The sequence below is a fragment of the Trachypithecus francoisi genome, unplaced genomic scaffold (genome assembly GCF_009764315.1).
Source record: "Trachypithecus francoisi isolate TF-2019V2 unplaced genomic scaffold, Tfra_2.0 Lachesis_group1, whole genome shotgun sequence".
NCBI classification, from domain to species: Eukaryota; Metazoa; Chordata; class Mammalia; order Primates; family Cercopithecidae; genus Trachypithecus; species Trachypithecus francoisi.
Window position 1 is genome coordinate 84,202,962 of NW_022681454.1, and position 20,709 is coordinate 84,223,670.

The following is a 20,709-nucleotide window of genomic DNA, read 5'->3' on the forward strand; positions in this document are numbered from 1 at the left end:
GAAATCATGGTGGTTTCTTAAGATGACAGTTTAGAAAATGGTAACAGTATGTAGTTGCTATCACACAAACAATATATCCCGTGATGCCAGAAGAACAATCCTTTCTAATTTAATCGATAATATTACTGCATGAAAAGTCTTGTTCCCAAGTAGATATGTTTATCTGCATCGGAATTATTCTTCACAATTTTTGCATTCACTGCTTGGAACCAATGATTCTTGACTGTAGAGATTCTTTACTATGTAAAGATTGCTTTTGTTTCTTAATTTGTGAAAAATTAAGAAAACAATTAATTTTTCACAAATTGAGAAATCAGAAAATACTCTTGATATGATGTTAGTCTTTAAAGTAGACAATGTAAAAACCAGTCAGGGACTATATTTTACTTGGGGAAGCAAAAAAAAGAACAAAAATGAATGGAATCTAGTTCTCAAATCCACTAATTTAATGCACAATTATTTCATTTTTCCCAGCCATGGAATGGGTAATAATGGTAAGGAAAAAAACATAAATATAAACAATGTTTTAGAAATTGATTCAACTTGCATTTTCTTAAAAACCGTTTTTATGATATTCTTGTCCATTCTTGTTGTTATATTCCTGTCATTTAATGTTGATGAAAATTTTCTATTAAATTACTCAAAAGTTACTCCCTATCAGGGTACTGAAGCATGCTTAATACAAAAAGCAATAAGCAATAAGTCTTATTTTCCATGGATTTCCAACCCGATTTATATTATCTAAAATCACAACATATAGTAAGCAATTCTCTTTTGGGGGTGCGGGCTAATCCTCTGAGTTGTGTTTACACAGAACCCTCAATTTTAAAAACATTACTCTTTATTTCCATTTTTCTTGGCATTATTTCTAATCTATTTATTTCAATGTTTTGTCATAGATGAGAGAAGATAAAATAAACTTTGGATTCTGTTGATAGTGTTCATTAAAAGGAGAAACAAGAAAGAACAAGTAAATCAAGGTTTATCATTTTTCAGCTTTGAGTGGTTTCTATTTTCTAATCATGTCTCTAACATTGTTGTGGAAAGGTAATGGGGATTGTAGTAGAATATGTATTTTCAAAGGCTTATCAGCTGAGTGAATATTTTTGAAAAATCAAGTGTGTATACACGTGTTGCCATGAGTAAACAGACTGTATTATTTAATCATCAGGAAGAAATGTCCAGTGGTATTTCAGTTAAAGTCAATCCTTGTTTTGAGGTTATATATGAATTCAGTTGAACAACTGATTATACAGAACTTTTTGTTATGGTGGTTGTTGATTGCAGCAACTTCTCTATTTAATTGAGTTTTAAAAAACTGAAAAGGGGTATGTCAATATAGCCAACAGAATCACATATTTTTTAAAATTCTGAAAAGCAAGGCACTCTACATGGCAAGGTAGAACAAAGACTGCATTTGCTTTTTGAGCTTTTTAAATCTTCTATTTTATCAATTTTCTGTGGATGTTTACAAGATACCAAAGTAAATGATTGAAAAGGAAAATATTATCATTATTAATCTACATGATACAACTTGTTAAACTAATCTATTGTCTAATTTGTCCGGTTGCATTTGTGTAGATTAGGCACAATTTGTGTATGTACACATATTATTACATTCCTCAAAGTGTTTCTAAATAGTGTGCTTTGGGTTACTTTGTAGTGTTAACATGTATGTAAACAGAATATAATAAGTCAGTTTGCCAATGAGAAAATATTCATTGTTCATTACGTTTTTAAAATTGAGTTTCTTTTTCCAGCACGACAATCAGAGACATCTAAAAATAGTAATTTAAATAAGTTATTTGAAGCAGGAGCCGCTACAACTACAAAATACAGAAATTAAATAGTCACACCTTTTATTCTATTCCTATTCAGTGAGCTATAGACATATTTATTTCTTCCCTAACATAACCTAAAAAGGAAAAGAAAAGAAATTCTTAAACCCCTAGCCTATTAAAATAAAACGACACAGTAGGAATGAAATGAAAGACAATTCAATAGCCTTTATAGTCATAGAGTGATACAATCTCAAATGGTTTTACTCTTTAAATTATTCAGGATTTATAAATTTCTGCCGCCATAATATTTTTTTACAAGTGGAATAAAAATGGCATTTTGCTCACGTAGATCTAGCTGATTCCTGGGTGGCTGATTCTAGAAAAGCAACAGGCTTTTCCCCGTCTTACAAGAAGCAACAGTTAGAAACTCTAAGTAGAAAACTCCTACATTCAGTGGACGGAACCAGCCGACAGAGAAAGTGGCAGCTTTTTCAGTTCATTTTGCAACAGCTTCCAAAAAGAGAGGGAAAATGTATATAAAGGAATGTTGACCCTTTGAAATGAAAGGACTATGCTGTGTTACTGTCGCCCCCTCTCCCTTCCAACATCCCTTAAATTATCAGGCTTTTTAGGCATGCTTAGGTTTCTAGAGTAAGGTGAAGCAATAGGACTTGATTTATTTTGTTTCAACTTAAATTTGCAAGATGCAGTAAGACAAATTCATAACCTCCCACAAGGGAACAATACAAGCCTACCCAGGCTCGGGCACTTTTCCTACTAGCAAGCGTGGACTGTTGTCTTAGCCTGTTGCTCCTGCCACCCGGTTTGCCTGAACCTGGAGGAAGAGCACACTTTGAAACCCCGACTGTGCTCTTGGTGGCAGGGCCTTAGGGCGTCCGGGCTTGCTGACTGAGAGGGCCATGGGGATTGCCGGGGCCGCGCCTGGGGAGGCGATGGCTGCCGACCACCGGTACGAGGACCCTAGTGCAGGCCACCCAGCTGCCGGCAGATGGTGCCCTCCTCGTCCGAACACGCAGGGAAACCCAGCTAAAGTAACGCTCAGACTCCGCCCCAGCCGATCCACGGCGCAACAGTCACTCGTCCTTCCCAAAATAGTGCCTAGCACGTTTCCCCTGGAACACCGCAGTAGCCCGTGTGTGTCGAAATTACAAACCAGGGGCGACCGGATGTGTGTACCGGAGTGGGGAGCGCGTGCGGAGTGGGACCCCAGGGGCCAGGGGCGAGGTGACCGCCAGTGAAACGCAGAGGGCAAAGGGACCGGTTCATTTCCCATCTGCGTAAGCTGGCCCGCCGGGCCCGTCGGGAGGCCACTCACCATATTCACTTCGGAGACCATGTCTATGCTGGCGACATCGATCCTCATCCCAACGTCCACGGGGGGCCCTGCCAGGGAGGTGGGCCACATTAGAGACAGATTCTCTCAGTGACAGCGGGCTGGGGAGGGTCTGGGGACTTCCCAGCCCTTACTCCATTCTGAACGGGCTCCCTCCCTGCTCCCCCCGCCCCACCCCTTTCAGGGGACAGCCTGGGAAAACAGGTGTGGGCACACGTATGATGCAGTGACTATGCAGAGGGTGTGTCGGCCCGGGAGAAGGTCGCCTCCGCCTGAGGATTCATCCACCTGAGACTGGGGATCCGGTGTGTGTGTGAGTGTCTGTGGGGTGTGTGTGTGTGTCCAGGGCATAGTGCACGCTTACGAAAATGACATGCCTTTTTTTTTTTTTTTTTTTTTGACATTTATCTTTGACAGAAAAGGAGAACTAGGGATGGGTTACAGGTTGAAAAAAGATGAACCGTTACCTCCGAAGTCCGGCCGCAAGCGAATGTCATATCCTTTGAGCAATCTGTCCACTGTCTCTTTCACGTATGACATGTTGCTGGGTTCATTGGTGCTGAGGGGAAGAAGTAGGGACCGTATTCAAAATGAGCACAAACTGTGAGCACATATAAAAAGATACAGGCACACCTACCCCCAAACAGCAAGATACATGATCCAGCAGACACGTAAAAAGAAACATACCAAGGAAAAAAAGAGAGAGAGATTCAACAACAGCAGCTCACCTGTGTGCACAACAGACCATGGTAATCATCACAGGGAAAGAGAGAAGCCCCAAACTCTCTCGGTTTTGTACTGTCCACATTACTAACTCTGATTAAAGAATTGTCTTTTCTGCGAAGATTCAAGGAATGCAACTTAGTCGGCTGCTGGGCAGTAATTCCCGACTGGACCTGCGCATGCGCAGAGCGCGCTCACTACCAAAAGACACCTTGTGCCTTGCAAACAGTATTCCTAGCGGTAACAGGCAACAGATTTCAATCCCTCTAAAGTTCCTATTTGGGGTGCTCCATGTCCTCCGGGTAGTCAGAGACAAGCCTCTGTTTCCACGCAGGGGATCCTACGAGCATGTCTAAACGGAGTTTCCTTCATGCATTGGAGGTTGCTATGTTGATTTCCTTTCTGCCCTCAACCTGATTTTGTTTTTGTTTTTGTTTTTGTTTTTGTTTTTGCTGGGCTCTCAGTGATCTGGCTAAGGCTGCCTGTGATTGGCATCTTTCATTTACAGCCCTGGAGGTCCTAGACGGGGACTCTGGAGGCGGGTCTGTTGTTTTCTGGTAGCCTGTGGGGGTACTCAGCGGATGTGATCAGCGGGGGGTTGAGGGTGGGGGTGACTGGGAGCAGGGAAGAGTGGAGAGAGAGGGAGCTGGAGAGTTACTAAAGGTACAGAGGAAACTGGAGACGTATTTGAGAACTCCAAAAATCAGTTGCCCTTGGGAGGCATCCTAGGACATTTGGCTTGATGTAGACTTCTGTAGCAGGCAGAGTAGGAGGGACAAGTCAACTTTTCTTCTAACCCATTTTTCTTCCTTGCCCTTGTCGTTTCTCATCCAGGTTGGGAAATGAGGGGAAAAAAGGATCCAGCAGCAGTTCTGGGCAGGGAATCTTTTTTCCTAGGGTCATCTACTGCAAGCCCCACTTTCCTCCAGCTTCTGATAAGAAAAATCTCCTTCTTAAATTGACAGCATTTAAGGTGGTATTTGTGACCCCTAGCAGAACTCTGAAACATCCAGACAGTTTAATCTCTGTTCACCAGTAGGTTGGGATTCTGCAGGAGCAAGCATTGTTTGAATTAAATCAAATTCAGTAACTTCGATTCTACAAATGTCATTGAGCACGTGTTAGGCAGAAGGCCCTGGGCTAGGTGTTTGTTCTTTTTTTAAATAGTACATATTAAATTGTGTTGTGGGCATTCTGGGACTTATAACTGATTCAAAAAGGGTTCCTGACCTAGAGAAATTCGCATGTAATGGGAGGGACGGATACAAGTGTAAGTAAAGCCCGCGGTAATCCCTACTCCTATTATCGTCTGCTGCTTACTTTTTTGAGGGAAATAGGGGACAGTCTAAAAATTAGCTTCTAACTAGGATGGAAGTGTCACAAGGTCAAGAAACTTATGCATGTTCTTAGTATTTCCTTACACAGGAGATACCAAACAAAAAAACAGAAAAAAAAAATTATTCCATTACAATAACAACAAAAAATTCGAATGTACATAGGAATAACTGGGGAAAAAATACACACAAGAACTTTAGAGTGAAATTATATAACATTATTTAAACACACAAAATATGACCTAGATAAATGGAAAATATACCATATGGGTAACTGGGAAGACTCAACATTGTAAGGATGTCAATTCTATCCAATGTAAGAAATATAACCAATTTGAATCAAAATTCCTAAATTTTAAATGGAAATTAAGAAACTAATTCCAAAATTCAAATACAAGAATGAGGGGGTAAATAAAAACCAAGAAAACCTAGAAGAAGAAAAAGAAAAAGAGAAGGAATATGGGGGCATTTGCCTTTGAGATATCAAGACATTATTGAGCTATATAGAAATTGAATCAGTTTATCTTTGGCATGGAATTCATGTAGGGATAAAAAGCAAAAGAGTACAAGCAAATAAAGAGCACAGAAATACTCCTCTATTTTAAGAAAAGTAGGAAAAGATGAGCTATTCAATAAATACTGCAAGAAAATTTATTATCCATAAGGGAAAAAAAGTAGATCTTTACATCATTACATACACGAAAATGTATTACAAGTAGATATGTAACTTTAATACAAAAAGCAAAACGTTCAAAACTTCAAACTATATAGGAGACTATCTTTATGACTGTGATAAAAGGAAAGATCTAAAGATGAACAAAGGTATACATGATAAAAAAGATTATTGCGATAACTATGTTAAAATGTAACCTTCTTTAAATCCAAAGATTCTTCTGAAAAGTCAAGTTATACATAGAAAGAACATGTTTTCAGGAAATTTGGCCATCAAAGGGTTTGTATAAAGAAATTACGAGGAAAAAAAAACTTCTAGAAGTAAAAAAAAAAGATAAAAAGCCACTCTAAGGAATTGCAAATTCAAGGAATTGTACACTATTTTAAACTAATCAGATATGCAAAACTTAAGAATATTAAAAATTGGCTTTTAAAACTCCATATATTTTCAGTAGACAAAATTGATCTAAACACTTTGTACTGTCCTTTGGACATACTAGTAAAGTCAAAGATGCCCATGCCTTTTAGCCCAGAATTTCTACCACTCAGAATAAACCCTAGTGATAAACCCATGCAGTCTAAGAATGTTTATGGCAGTGTTGCTTTTAGTAGTGCAAAATTGGCAACAATTTTTATTAATTGCAAATAAATAGGGATATAATCACAAATGTAACACAACAGTCAAAATAGTTGAACTTCTACATGCTTCTACAAAGATAAATCCCAAAAGTAAAGCATTGAGCAAAAACAAAACAAGAGCAGGGTGAAGAATGATACAATGAGCCGTGATAACATAAATTTTAAAACATTTAAGTGTAAAACCCAGAATATATATTATGTACATATGCAGCACATATATACATATATATATATGTGTGTGTGTGGGGGTGTGTTTGTGTATGTGTATATATATGTATTATACATATATGTATGTGTATATATACACATACTCAAGCATATATATATATACACACACACACACAGAATAGAGAACAAAAATAGGAAAGATACCACATTTTAGGGTTCAAATGAATCTACAATATTTTATCAAAAACTTTCATTCCAGTTAGCCACAACATGATATTCTCCATATATTTCTACTCTCCATATATTTCTAGATATTTGAAATATTTTACAGAAAGCTGATCAAAACCGATAACGAAGTGACAAACTAGGAGATCTATTTGCAATTTATATTTTAAAATGTCTATGCAAGTCAATGAGAGAAATAAATGTCTAATAAATAATGAGCAAACAATTGTAACAAGAATTTCACCAAAGAATCCCTAATATTTGATAGCAGAGTAGGGTGACTGTAACTTTGTCAGAGTAGGGTAGGGTGACAGTAACTTAATTGTACATTTTAAAATAACTTAAAGAATATATTTGGATTGTTTGTAACTTCGAGGATAAATGCTTAAGGGGATGGATACCCTATTCTTTATGATGTGCTTATTTCACATTGCATATCTGTATCAAAACATCTCATGTACCCCATAAACATACACACCTACTATGTGCCTGCAAAACTTTTAAAAAATAGAAAATATTTTTTAAAATAATTAAGTTACCAGTAAATATATTGCAAAGTTTCAACCTCAATAGTAATCAAATGAATACAATTTTTAAAATAGATATGAAGTACCATTTTCACTTGTAGGTTTGCTAGTTTAAAATGGTTTAACATTAGGTGTCATGGAAGCTGTGGGGAAACACAATTTCATTTACTTTGGGGGGAGTATAAATTGCCCCAATCTATTTTAAGGATGATTTGTAATATTAATAGTAATATAATATGCTATTAGATGCATGTATTCGTGGCATTTGCCTCCTGTTCAATTAATCAGTTTTTCTGATTTAACCTAATATGATATAATTTTATTTCAATCACTCATTGTTAGTAAAGTATGAATTTTGATAAGGCAGCAACACCATTATTGCTTTTTAAGACATTTACATATCCTTTGTTATGTTTTCATACTTTTTCTAGATTAAATATAGTATTAATTTAATAAGATCTAAAAATCTCATGTTACTTTTATATTGCATTAAATATTCTAATTAACTTAAGAAGTCATTTTAACCTGTGTTAGTAGGAATGCTACCGCTTCACTTTTTGCATATCAATTTATCCTCTAGGGATATATTATTTTCTTTTAAAAAAGTCTTGTGTTTCAGATTATATTAATAACCAGCTATTTAATATATTTTTTAGCTATATGTGAATGCATTTTTCACTTTGCATTTTTCAGCTCTTCTTATTTATATATTATAGCAAGGACCTTTGAGGATAAAACTTACATCATGTAATAAGCCAAGTGTATTTTTACCTCTTTTTATTTTTACTTCCTGTTATGCTATAACAATTTTTATATTTAAAAATTCATATTGCAATTTTTTCTAGATTTATTCTTATTGGAATGGCTTCTCAAGTTATTGTTTATAAAGTTTTACTATTTGATAAATTGTGGTGATATAAGGCTATTCATCGCTCATTTCAAGTAGAATTCTATCCAAATAAATACGATATTTTGTTTTAAAATGTATGCTCTGTCTTACTAATAAAGAGATGTTCTAAGCCACTGCTTTTATTAAAATGTTACCGTTGCATTAATAAGAATAATTAACATTTTAATAGGCTTATTATTTATCAGCACTATTTTAAACACTTGATGTATCTAGTGCTCATAATATCTTAAGAGGTAGGGATATATATATATATAATTAGTTCTGTTTTAAAGATGAAGACACTTAAACACAGAAAGTAACTTATTCAAGGTCAAACAAAAAATGAGAGACAAAATTCAAATAGTCTAATGACAGTTTACATTCTTTCCTAGTACATTATTAATTATGAAAAATGTTGCCAGCATAAAATGTATTTTTAACCTCTAGTGAGATCATTAAATGCTTTTTGCAACTTCTCGTGTATAATTAAATGCATTTAGGGTTTAACGTATGTTAAGAGTGATTTATATTTTAGAAAAAGCCCAAATTTTGTAAAGAATTTTTATTTGAGTATAGCAGACCATGCTATTCAAGTAGAATCTTATGAAGGGTACTCTGAAAATCCTGATTTGTAGTGTTGTACCCTCTAGTTGGTCCTTGTAATGCTGTGGGTCAGGAAAAGTCACAGAGAATGATGACTATTAAGCCTGTCCCCAGTAATATATTACTGTAGAGCATCATCTAAAAAGAGTTCCCATTCATATGTGTTAATGTGTTTTATATATTTTACAGTAAAATAGATTTTACTGTTTACTGATGTTGTTTAGTAGAAACTATAATTTTTATCTTCTTTTATAAAATAAATATTTGGTGCCTGATATTAACTGGAGAACAAAACAAACAACCCAGTGATTATCCAGTGAACACTTTCCAGCTAAACATTATAACCTTTGGGCTAATTCATTAATGGTGAGTTTATTTAAAAATATTTTTAGGACTATGCAACAATAAGTGATACAAACTATTGGGGCAAGGGCACCCAAATCACCAATATATAATAATAAAAAAATGCTAGAAATGAGAAAAGGACTTTTTATTTTTATTTTTACACTAAGGTCTCACTATGTTGCCTTCTGGAATTCAAGAGATCCTCCCACCTCAGCCTTCAGAATAGCTGCCATTGCACCCAGCAAAAACATTTTTTCTTGCCTTGGAATATCAGGGAAGTTACCTCAATAGAGTTGAAACTTTCTGCTAGATCTTGAAATTCACCAAGTTGAGAATTTGGGAGGAGTTAGAACAGGTGGAAAGCACAAGTAAAGACTTTGAGTTTTAAAGTTGATGGCATTACAAAAAATTGGAAGTAGTTAAGGCAGAATTGAACAAAAATTATGTTTGCAGTGGTGAGAGGGGATAATGAGAAGTGGATAGGAATGGGGTAAGATGGTGAGAGCTATGTTTCCATCTTACAGGTATGCAAGACAAGATTAGCAAAAGAAATTTGGGGATTTGGTTGGGAAACAAAACTTCTTTTACTCTGCCTCATGTTAAATACATATTCTTCATTAATGAATTGAGATAAGAACATTGCTAATCTATCATTTTCATCTTGTTGTCATTAAAATTATTTTAAGATAGATTTAAACAAAAATTTAGAAAAGCCTAGACTGAGAATATGACATAGTGACAGTGTAATTAATTAAGAAATAATCTAATTACTTTCTGTGGGGAAAAAAAAAAAAAAAACAAGTTGATAAAACTATCCTCTCCCTGAAATGCAAATCAAAACCACAATACAATACCGCCTTACTCCTGCAAGAATGACCATAATCAAAAAATCAGAAAATAATAGATATTGGCATGGATGCAGTGAAAAGGGAACACTTCCACACTGCTGGTGGGAATGTAAACTAATACAACCACTATGGAAAACAGTGTGGCGATTCCTAAAAGAACTAAAAGTAGAACTACCATTTGATCCAGCAATCCCACTACTGAGTATCTACCCAGAGGAAAAGAAGTCATTATATGAAAAAGATATTTGCACATGCATGTTTATAGAAGCACAATTTGCAATTGCAAAAATGTGGAGCCAACCCAAATGCCCATCAATCAATGACATATATGATATATATGTGATACGTATGTGATTTTATATATATATCTATACATATATCTATCTATCTATATATATATACACACACACACACACATGATGGACTACTACTCAGCCATAAAAAGGAATGAATTAATGGCATTCACAGCAACGTGGCTGGAATTGGGGACTATTATTCTAAGTGAAGTAACTCAGGAATGGAAAACAAAACATTGTATGTTTTCACTCATAAGTGGGAATTAAGTTATGAGGATAAGGGCATAAGAATGACACAGTGAACTTTGGGAATTCAGGGGGAAAGGGTCAGAAGGCGGTAAGGGATAAAAGTCTACAAATTGGGTACAGCGTAGACAGCTCGAGTGATGGGTGCACCAAAATCTCACAAATCATCACTAAGGAACTTATCCATATAACCAAATGTCACCTGTTCCCCAAAAATCTATGGAAATAAAAAATTTTAAAAATAAAACTATCCTCTCTGTGAGAGATAAAACTTAAATCATCCAGCATTTTAAACAACAAGTGCTTTCTTCAGTCATGAAGAATATCGGATGAAGGATTTGCGGGAATTGCACATTTCTTTCCCTTCCTGTCCTTAGAAATGTATTAGCCATAGTCATGGAATGGTTTTAATTTGTGCTTAAGAAATAAAATACTTTTCGGCCCTGGGCAGTGACTCACGCCTGTAATCCCCGCACTTTGGGAGGCCGAGGCAGGCGGATCATGAGATCAAGAGATCGATACCATCCTGGCTAACACGGTGAAACCCCGTCTTTACGAAAAATACAAAAAATTAGCCGGTCTTGGTGGCGGGAGCCTGTAGTCCCAGCTACTCGGGAGGCTGAGGCAGGAGAATGGCTTGAGCTCGGGAGGCTGAGCTTGCAGTGAGCCGAGATTGCGCCACTGCACTCCAGCCTGGGTGACAGAGGGACACTCCGTCTCAAAAACGTAAAAATAAAATACTTTTCAATATGGACCCTCACACAAATATATGGACATATAATAAAAAGTCAGCAAGCCTTTAAGAAAAATCCATATCATGAAGGATAGGAAGTAAATTCCAGAAGCAGAAAATTAAACCCCATGGAAAGTAAAACTGCTTTGAAGCACAAAAGCATCCAAGAGTACACAATAAGAAGAACAAACTACTAGAAGAAAACAAAAATCAACAACAACAAAAACTAAGATTTATGAAATTGAAATGTAATTGTAAATTTTAAAATGAAATTCCATAAATGGGTTGAATGACACAGTTGAAGATTTTATTAGTTAGCTAGATAACAGAAACAGATAACAATCTAGATGGCATTGCAAAAGGGTAAAGACACATTGAAAAGACATCCAAAAAATCTAACAATAATTACATAAGAAAAGAATAGAGAAAAAGAAGGGGAGGAAATAATTTTTAAAAGTAATGTTCCCGAAATAACAACAGTTATTAATTTACATCCCTACTCATTTTTTTTCATTTTTCTATTTTTAATTTGTGTTGGTACACAGCAAGTGTATATACCTGTGGAGTACACGAGTTGTTTAATATAGTCATGCAATGTGAAATCATAAAACTTATTGTGATTATTTACACATGTGAAATCGCACATTTATAATTATATGAAAGAAATAGAAAGAAACTAACCGTTTTCATCTATTATTTCTGAAAGCTAATGTTACAGTTATTTTTTCTTCATTTATACTTTCATATATTTCTTTCCAAATTCTACATGAATGTATATTATTTTTAAACCAAAAGATATATCTATAAACAAACTGCATACTCCAGTTCTTTTGGCAATAATTATGAAATGATCAAACTTTAATAAGACTTGAAAATGGCAATTTTCATAAAAACACATATAACCATAAAACAGAAACAGAAAGACGCTACTTTATAAAGAAAATAAAAATGATGAAGAATGAGATATTCATCCCCTCAAGCATTAATCCTTTGAGTTACAAACAGCCCAATAACACTCTTTAACTTATTTTAAAATGGACATTTAAGTTATTATTGCCTAGAGTCTCCTTATTGTGCTATCAAATAGTAAGTCTTATTCATTCTTTCTGTTTGTGTATCCACTAATGAATTGTATCCATCTTTCTGTTTTGTATCCACTAATGAATCCCAGTTTTCCCTCAAGCCTCCCACTACTCTTCCCAGTCTCTGGTAAGAGTAGAACCATCCTTCTACTCTATGTCCATGAGTTCAATTGCTTTGATTTTCAGATCCCACAAATAAGTGAGAACATGTGATATTTGTCTTTCTGTGCCTGGATTATTTCACTTAACATAATGATCTCCGGTTCCATCCATGTCACTGCAAATGATTGGCTCTCATTCTTTTTCATGGCTGAAGAGTACTCCATTGTGTTTATATACCACATTTTCTCTATCCATTCATCTGTTCATGGATTTTAGGTTGCTTCCAAACATATTATAACAGGTACCTATTGTAAACAGTGCTGCAGCAAACATAGCAGTGGAGATATCTCTTTGATATACTGATTTTCTTTCTTTTGGATAAATACCCAGCAGTGGGATTGCTGGATCATATGGTAGCTCAATTTCTAGTTTTTTTTGAGGAATCTCCAAACTGTTCTCCGTAGTAATTGTACTAATTTACATTCCCACCAACAGTATATAAGTGTTCTCTTTTCTCCACATCCTTACCAGCGTTTGTTATTGCCTGTCTTTTGGATCTAAGCTATTTTAACTGGGGCAAGATGACATCTCATTGTCATTTTGATTTGCATTTCTCTGATGTGATTGAATGTTAAACAGCATTAATTAGTCATATTCTGATGAAATTTTGGAACATCATGGATAAAGAAAAACATCTAAAACATTCTTGAGAAAAATAAATCATATTATCTACATAGATAAAAGAATAATTTGTCATTCTTTTGGCTAGTAAAATTAGTGACAGAAACAATGAAGCAATATTTTTAAAATTCTGAGCAAAAATGACTTTGAAGTGCTAATTTTATACTCTAAAAAACTAACATTCAATTGTGTTGGCACTATAAAATCATTTTTAGACATAAAAGGACTAAGAACGTTTTGCCCCATTAGATCCTTTTAGCAAGAAATACATGAGGATTGATATAGGAAAACTGGATTAATACTGGAAAGAAGTAATTAACACATAAAATAAAGTGAGAAGCAAATAAACCAGTAAAATAAAATATTCTCCAATTTTTAAGTAGAGCACTGTGAAATTTAAAGCATTTGTAAAAAAAAAATACTCTGAAGCTGTTAGCAAGAGGTACAGAAACTAATTATGAGTTAGCGAGGAGCCATGAGTTTTATCAATTTTGATGAAACAGGAAGAAAATATTTTAAATAAGCCATACTTCTTTAGTAGGAATTAGGAATTAAAAATAAAGTCTCTAATTTATTGAGTGCTTACTCTGTTCCAGGCCCTGTTTTAAGTCTTTTTTGTATAGTAAGCCATTCATACCTAACATATCGAAGCTCTGGTAATATTATTTTATTATTCTGATTTTTTAAAAGGAGGAGCAGATGGGAAAAGTAAGTTGTTGTGGATCACATAGCTTCGATATGACAAAGCCAGAGTTCAGGCCCACAAAGTCAAAATCAAAACTCAAGATTATCAACTGTTTCGCTATACTCTTTCTGATGAAGAAAAGGCAGAGGAAAGAGAATGAAATATTTAAATATTGATGTACAGGTAATCCTCCCAGAAAAAAAAGAAGGAACTGAGATAGTAGATGAGTGAAAAAAAGTTGGAATATTCAAGAGAAGACCACACATTATTGAATATAAGCATACCTGCAGAGGATCCAAAAACACAGCCATTTCTGTGGGTTGCCTTGATTACCTTCTGTTTTTTTTCCAGCTTCATCATGATTCCTCCATTCCTAGTAGTTTAGCGTTTTCTGTGTCCACATATGGCAGAGTATCACAGCTGTTCATTATTAGCACGTACATTCTTATAATAAAATCACTAAATCAACATGCTATGAGGAAAATAACCATTTTTTTTTTTTTTTTTTTTTTTTTTTTTTTTTTGAGGCGGAGTCTCGCTCTGTCGCCCAAGCTGGAGTGCAGTGGCCGGATCTCAGCTCACTGCAAGCTCCGCCTCCTGGGTTTACGCCATTCTCCTGCCTCAGCCTCCCGAGTAGCTGGGACTACAGGCGCCCGCCACCTCGCCCGGCTAGTTTTTTTGTGTGTTTTTAGTAGAGACGGAGTTTCACCGTGTTAGCCAGGATGGTCTCGATCTCCTGACCTCGTGATCCACCCGTCTCGGCCTCCCAAAGTGCTGGGATTACAGGCTTGAGCCACCGCGCCCGGCCAAAATAACCATTTTTAAAACTTAATAATGTCTCTCACTTATCTGGAATTCTGTCTGGCACAAAACAGATATGCAATAAATGCTTGTTGAATTGATGAATAAATAAATAAATAAATTTAGCGATATTTAGTTAAGAGGATGGGCCATAAGCAAGGCAGATACGTTAAGTATATGATATGTTTAGATAGTGATAGGAGAGAAAAATTAAATCAGGCCATGGCAGATAGGAATCTGGAGAGGGTTTTTTTTGTTGAAAAGTAGAAAGGGTGGTTAAGGAAGACCTGTATAAAAAGGTGACATTTGAGTACAGAACTGCAGTTAGCAATGGATTGAGCCTTGTAAATATGGTAATGAAGAGCACTACCAACAGAAAACAGCAAGTGCAAAGATACTGAAGTAGGAATGTGTCTGGTAGGTTTAAGGAGGCCATTGTGACTAGAGCAGAGTAAGAGACAGAAAAAGTAACAGGAGGTGAGTCAGAGAGTTGAAGCATTCACTCTAAGATGGAAAACCAGTGGAAGGATTTGATATAAAGTAACATGATCTGATTTGCCTTTTAACAGAAGCACTCTAGCTACTCTAGAATATAGACTATTAGAGGGCAACGGTGGAAGAAGTTAAGTCAGTAATCCAAGTGGGAAAATTATAGTAGTAGTAGAGGTGATGAAAAGTGGTCATATTCCAGATACTGTGTGAAGCTACAGTTAACAGGACTTCCTGAGAGATAGGATATATATGTGAGGAAAAGAGATGAGTAAAAGATAACTCCAATATCTTTGAGCTGAGTAAATGGAAGGGTTGCCATTGCCTAAGATGGTGAGGATGCTGATAAATAGTTTGGGGAATCCTTGCATTGTAAATCAATTTCAAACATGTTGAGTTTAACATGTTTATTAGAAATCCAAGTGTGAATTCTGAGTAGGCAGCGGGGTAACTCCATAAATAGTTTGGGGAATACTTGCATTGTAAATCAATTTCAAACATGTTGAGCTTAACATGTTTGTTAGAAATCCAAGTGTGAATTCTGAGTAGGCAGCAGGGTAACTCCATGTCAAGGAAGAGGCCTTGGTTGGAAGTATAAATTTGAAAGCTAGCAGCACATAGATACTATTTGTATGAATTGAATTGTTCCCCCCAAATTCACAAGTTGGAGACCTATCCTTGAATGTGACTAACTTTGAAGAAAGAGTCTTCAAAGAGATAATCAGTGTTAAATGAGGTCAGAAAGGTTAGGGTCCTTATAAAATAGGATTGGTGTCTTTACAAAAAGAGGAGACACCATATATGTTCATGCACAGTGGAAAGGCCATGTGAGGAGACAAAGAGAAGGCAGTCATCTGCAAGCCAAGGAGAGAGACCTCAAGAGGAACCAAATTGGCTGCAGGCAGTGGCTCATGCCTGTAATCCCAGCACTTTGAGAGGCTGAGACTGGTGGATCGCTTGAGTCCAAGAGTTCAAGACTAGCCTAGGTGACATGGTGAAATCCTGTCATTCATACACACACACCACACACACACACACACACACACACATACACACTAGCCAGGTGAGGTGGCATATGCCTGTTTTCCTAGCTACTAGAGAGGCTGAGGTGGGAGGATTGCTTGAGTCTGGGAGGCAGAGTTTACAGTGAAGTAAGATCTGCACTACAGCCTGGGCAACAAAGTGAGAGCCTGTGAAAGAAGGAAAGAAGGAAGGAAGGAAGGAAGGAAGGAAGGAAGGAAGGAAGGAAGGAAGGAAGGAAGGAAGGAAGGGGAGAAAGAAAGAAAGAAAGAAAAGAAAGAAAGAAAGAAAGAAAGAAAGAAAGAAAGAAAGAAAGAAAGAAGGAAGGAAGGAAGGAAAGAAAGAAAGAAGAAAGAAGGAAGAAGGAAGGAAGGAAGGAAGGAAGGGAGAGAGAAAGACAAAGAAGGAAAGGAGGGAGGGAGGGAGGAGGAATGAAAGAAAGAAAAGAAAGAAAGAAAGAAGGGAGGGAGGGAGGAAGGAGAGAGAGAGAAACTAAACCTGCTGACACCTTGATCTTGGACTTTCAACCTCCAGAACTATGAAAAAATTAAATTTTCATTGTTCAAGCCACAATTAGTGTTTTGTTATGGCAGCCCTAGCAAACTAATATAATGTTTAATGAAATACTGCATAATTTCAATAATATTGTGAACATAGGTAGAAAAGGAAGGAAATTCCAGGTATGCTGGGCCTTTAAAACTTTTGAGGTTAAGATAGACAAAAAGAAACTAGAAAGAGTGACAAAGAAAGAACAGGTAGAAAGAAAACCAGAAGAATGAAGTGTGCTGAGAGCCAAGTGAAGAGCCAAGCATCTAGGAAAAGCGCCAAGCATCTAGGAAAAATTAATGTTGATAGATCAACCAATATGAGGCCACAAGGAAGTTACAATTAGTCAGAGGAGAAATGCATATTTTTCAATGCTGTTGCTTAGTGGATTTTGAGGTATTGAGTTTTGAGGTCTGGAGTGTCAAATTATTTTCATTTGATCTCATTAAAAGTCTTAAATGAAAAGTTTAATATATATTTTCAGAGAAAACACATTTCTTAAAGTTAGTGATATATATCCAGTTTACAAGTTGTCAGTAAAGATAAAGGCAAAATGATGAAGAAAAAATACAACTGACTCCTGAAAAACATGGGTGTGTATTGCACGGGTCCACTTATACGCAGATTTTCTTCCACCTCTGCATTCCTGAGACAACAAAATCAAATCCTTTTCTTCTTCCTCCTCAGCCTACTCATATATAAAGACAATGAAGATGAAGATCTTTATGATGATCCACTTCCACTTGGTGAATAATAAATACATTTTCTCTTCCTTATGATTTTCTTAATCACATTTTCTCTAGCTTTTTTAGTGTAAGAATGCAGTACCCAATGCATGTCATATATAAAATATGTGTCAATCAACTGCTTGTGTTATCAGTGAGGTTTCTGGCCAACAGGCTATTAGTAATGTTCTTGAATGGTCAAAAATTACACATGGATTTTCAACTGCCTGGGGGGTCAGGGCCCCTAACTTCTTTTTTTTTTTTTTTTTTTTTTTTTTGAGATGAGTCTTGCTCTGTCACCCAGGCTGGAGTGCAGTGGCCGGATCTCAGCTCACTGCAAGCTCTGCCTCCCGGATTCAGGCCATTCTCCTTCTTCAGCCTCTTGAGTAGCTGGGACTACAGGCGCCTGCCATCTCGCAGGGCCTCTAACTTCTATATTGTAAAAAGGTCAACTACATATTTTAAAATTGTAGATTTCTGACATTATTATATTATTTTTTTGGCATTAGTCTTACTACTAAGAACCAGAGACATTACCAATATAACAACTGACTAGATGTAAGGTGATTATTTGTTAAAGAAGAAAAGAAGGCCAGGCATGGTGGCTCCTGTCTGTAATCTCAGAACTTTGGGAGGCTGAGGTGGGAGGATGACTTGAGGCCAGACAGAGACCAGGAGTTCAAGACCAACCTGGGCAACATATGGAGACACTGTCTCTCCAAAACAAAAAAAAGAAGAAGAGAGGAAGAAAAAGGAGGAGGAGGAAAGAAAAAGAAAGAGGAAAGAAGAGGAGGAGGAGGAAGAGGAGGAGGATGAGGAGAAGTAGAAGAAGAACGAGAAGAAGAAGGATGATGATGATGATGATGAAGAAGAAGAAAGAAAAAATAAAACTTATTTTAAAGCAGGAAAAACTAAATGAAAACATGGATAAAAATAGAAAAGGTAAGAGATTTTATTTTGAAAGAGAAATGTCAATAATTCAAATCTGAAAATCTGAATTTAACAACAATTTAATGATTTGAGTTCTAAAAGAGAATAACCAGTTTTCTAGCCATATTCTCCTTAACAATCTGTGGATAAATATCCCCACAGCTTCAAAGCAGTGTGCAAAATTTTGATTGAGAGATGAGTCAGATTCTGTTCATAAAACAGTCACAGTGAGGGTGTTAGGTCATCAAGAATTTAAGTATCTTGACAATATTTCAGAGATTCAGTGGTAAAACTAGAAGTCAGCATGCGTGTGTGTGCATATGTGTGTATGTGTGTGTGAGAGAGAGAGAAAATAAATCATTTGATTTTGTAACTTTCCTGGTTACAGCTACTCTTTCCTGTTTTATATGTTTTTATTTGTTTCCAATGTGTTTCTTATTTCTTTATTCGGAGTTAGCCATTTGTGGCTTCTTACAGCGGTTGTCATAGTACAATTCTCAAAGAAGTCTATCTCATATTTCCCAGTGTTTCCTTTAAGTCAAACGATATATACTGCTCAGTTAAGAAAATGTTTATTTTCAGTTGTTCAAGGAGTTTGAGCAAATAATGTGAATAATGCGACCATCACCTACAATTTAAGTTAGTGTAATTTCACATAGCTGTCAGGGTCATAATACTTTTCCCTAACAGTTGTGACATATCGAAATCATGATCCTAAGCAATCCTTTAAGACTTGAATGTTAACATAAGCAGGTAATTTAAAAATCTGACTCAACACTTTCATAAACACATAAACTATAAAACATGGAGAATGCCACACATGTAGTAAATTGCAGACATGAAATTACTTTTCAGGTCATTTAACTCCACAGCATCTCTTTCTAAATACCTTATTATCACTTCCTACAATCTAAGAAGAGTATTAATTTTTATATTCTCAATTTCTGCTTTTAAAAGTTGGTTATTTATTAAAAGTTAAAATTTCTAATTATAACAGGTTGGATATTTTAGCACCTACTTCAAAAACTGATTCTACCCTCATTTAAACCAAAAAGCATCATTTTATTCATTAAATTGTTTGCACAGACCAGGCACAGTGGCTCAGTCCTATAATCCCAGCACTTTGGGAGGCTGAGGTCAGTGAATCACCTGAGATCAGGAGTTGGAGATCAGCCTGGCCAATAAGGTGAAATCTTGTGTCTACTAAAAATACAAAAATTAGCCTGGGCATGGTGGTTGACACCTGTAATCCCAGATGCTCAGGAGGTTGAGGCAAGAGAATCTTTTGAACCCAGGAGATGGAAGTTGCAGTAAGCCAAGGTTGTGCCACTGCACTCTGACCTGGGTGACAGAGTGAGACTCCGTCTCAAATAAATAAATAAATAAAAATCTACACAGATAGAAATTTTGTCACCTAGAGGATGGTAAAGAACATTTCTGGATTTCATCTTCCTTTTATCCATAAAATTGTTGAGCAATTCTATGATTCACTGAAGTGTCACTATGTCACTTTAGTGATCAAGTCAAATAATTAGGGATTTTCAAAAATTTTTATTATACATTATTGAAAGAGATGGAAAAATCTTAATGACAGAAAAGAGAAAGATAATAGAATTGGCTTTTTTATTCAGTAGTTGAGAATATGACATTTTATAGGGCAAAGCATGAAAGCAGCATTTTCTAAAGAATTTTTGGCTTTTCCAGCCTGGTTCATGTTTGGTTTAAAGCACTATGCTATACCTGGGTAAGAAGGGCACCATCTCCCTCTCTCTAACCTACATTATTTCTATTGTTTTTTCTTCATTGAATCCCTCCCTTATTACCATATACCCGGTGTTTAATTAGCACTGATATACTCCTATTTTCTGTATAAGCCAGAAGCAAGCCTTTCACCTGCTGTATCCTCTATCTGCAGTGCTTTTCTGCCCATCTCATCCTTGTGAGCTTTCAAGGTGTAGTCCTCACTAATACTCCAGCTGCTGTAGCATTTGGTCAAAACCTGTTTGAACACTTTTACCATAGTTCTATTGTTAGCTGAATATATTTTTTCTACTAGATTATGACCTCCAGGAAGACAGTCAATAACAGAATATAGCAAAAATCCTGGTATGTTGTAGTATCTCAAAAATATGTTTGAATAAATTAAGAACAAAATGAATAAATAAAAATTTGTAGGGGCTGTATGGATAAACAGAAAAGCTTCTATGTATTATATTGTTGATCACAGATAGTAAACATATAAAACTAGCTTATGCTTGCCTGTTG

At 35.9% G+C, this 20,709-nt stretch overlaps 1 protein-coding gene across 2 annotated transcripts in view; it reads right to left on the minus strand.

The window, feature by feature from the left end:
- GABRB1 (gamma-aminobutyric acid type A receptor subunit beta1) overlaps positions 1–4,210 on the minus strand; it is a 402,336-nt gene extending 398,126 nt beyond the window's left edge. For both annotated transcript variants that reach the window (XM_033214760.1, XM_033214759.1), the window contains exons 1-3: positions 3,864–4,210; positions 3,603–3,694; positions 3,118–3,185 (exon numbers count right to left, since the gene is read on the minus strand). In XM_033214760.1, the coding sequence (XP_033070651.1) occupies positions 3,118–3,185; positions 3,603–3,694; positions 3,864–3,943 (240 nt within the window). In that variant the 5' untranslated portion in view covers positions 3,944–4,210. The remainder of the gene's footprint in view (positions 1–3,117; positions 3,186–3,602; positions 3,695–3,863) is intronic.
- Between the last annotated feature and the right edge of the window lie 16,499 nt (positions 4,211–20,709).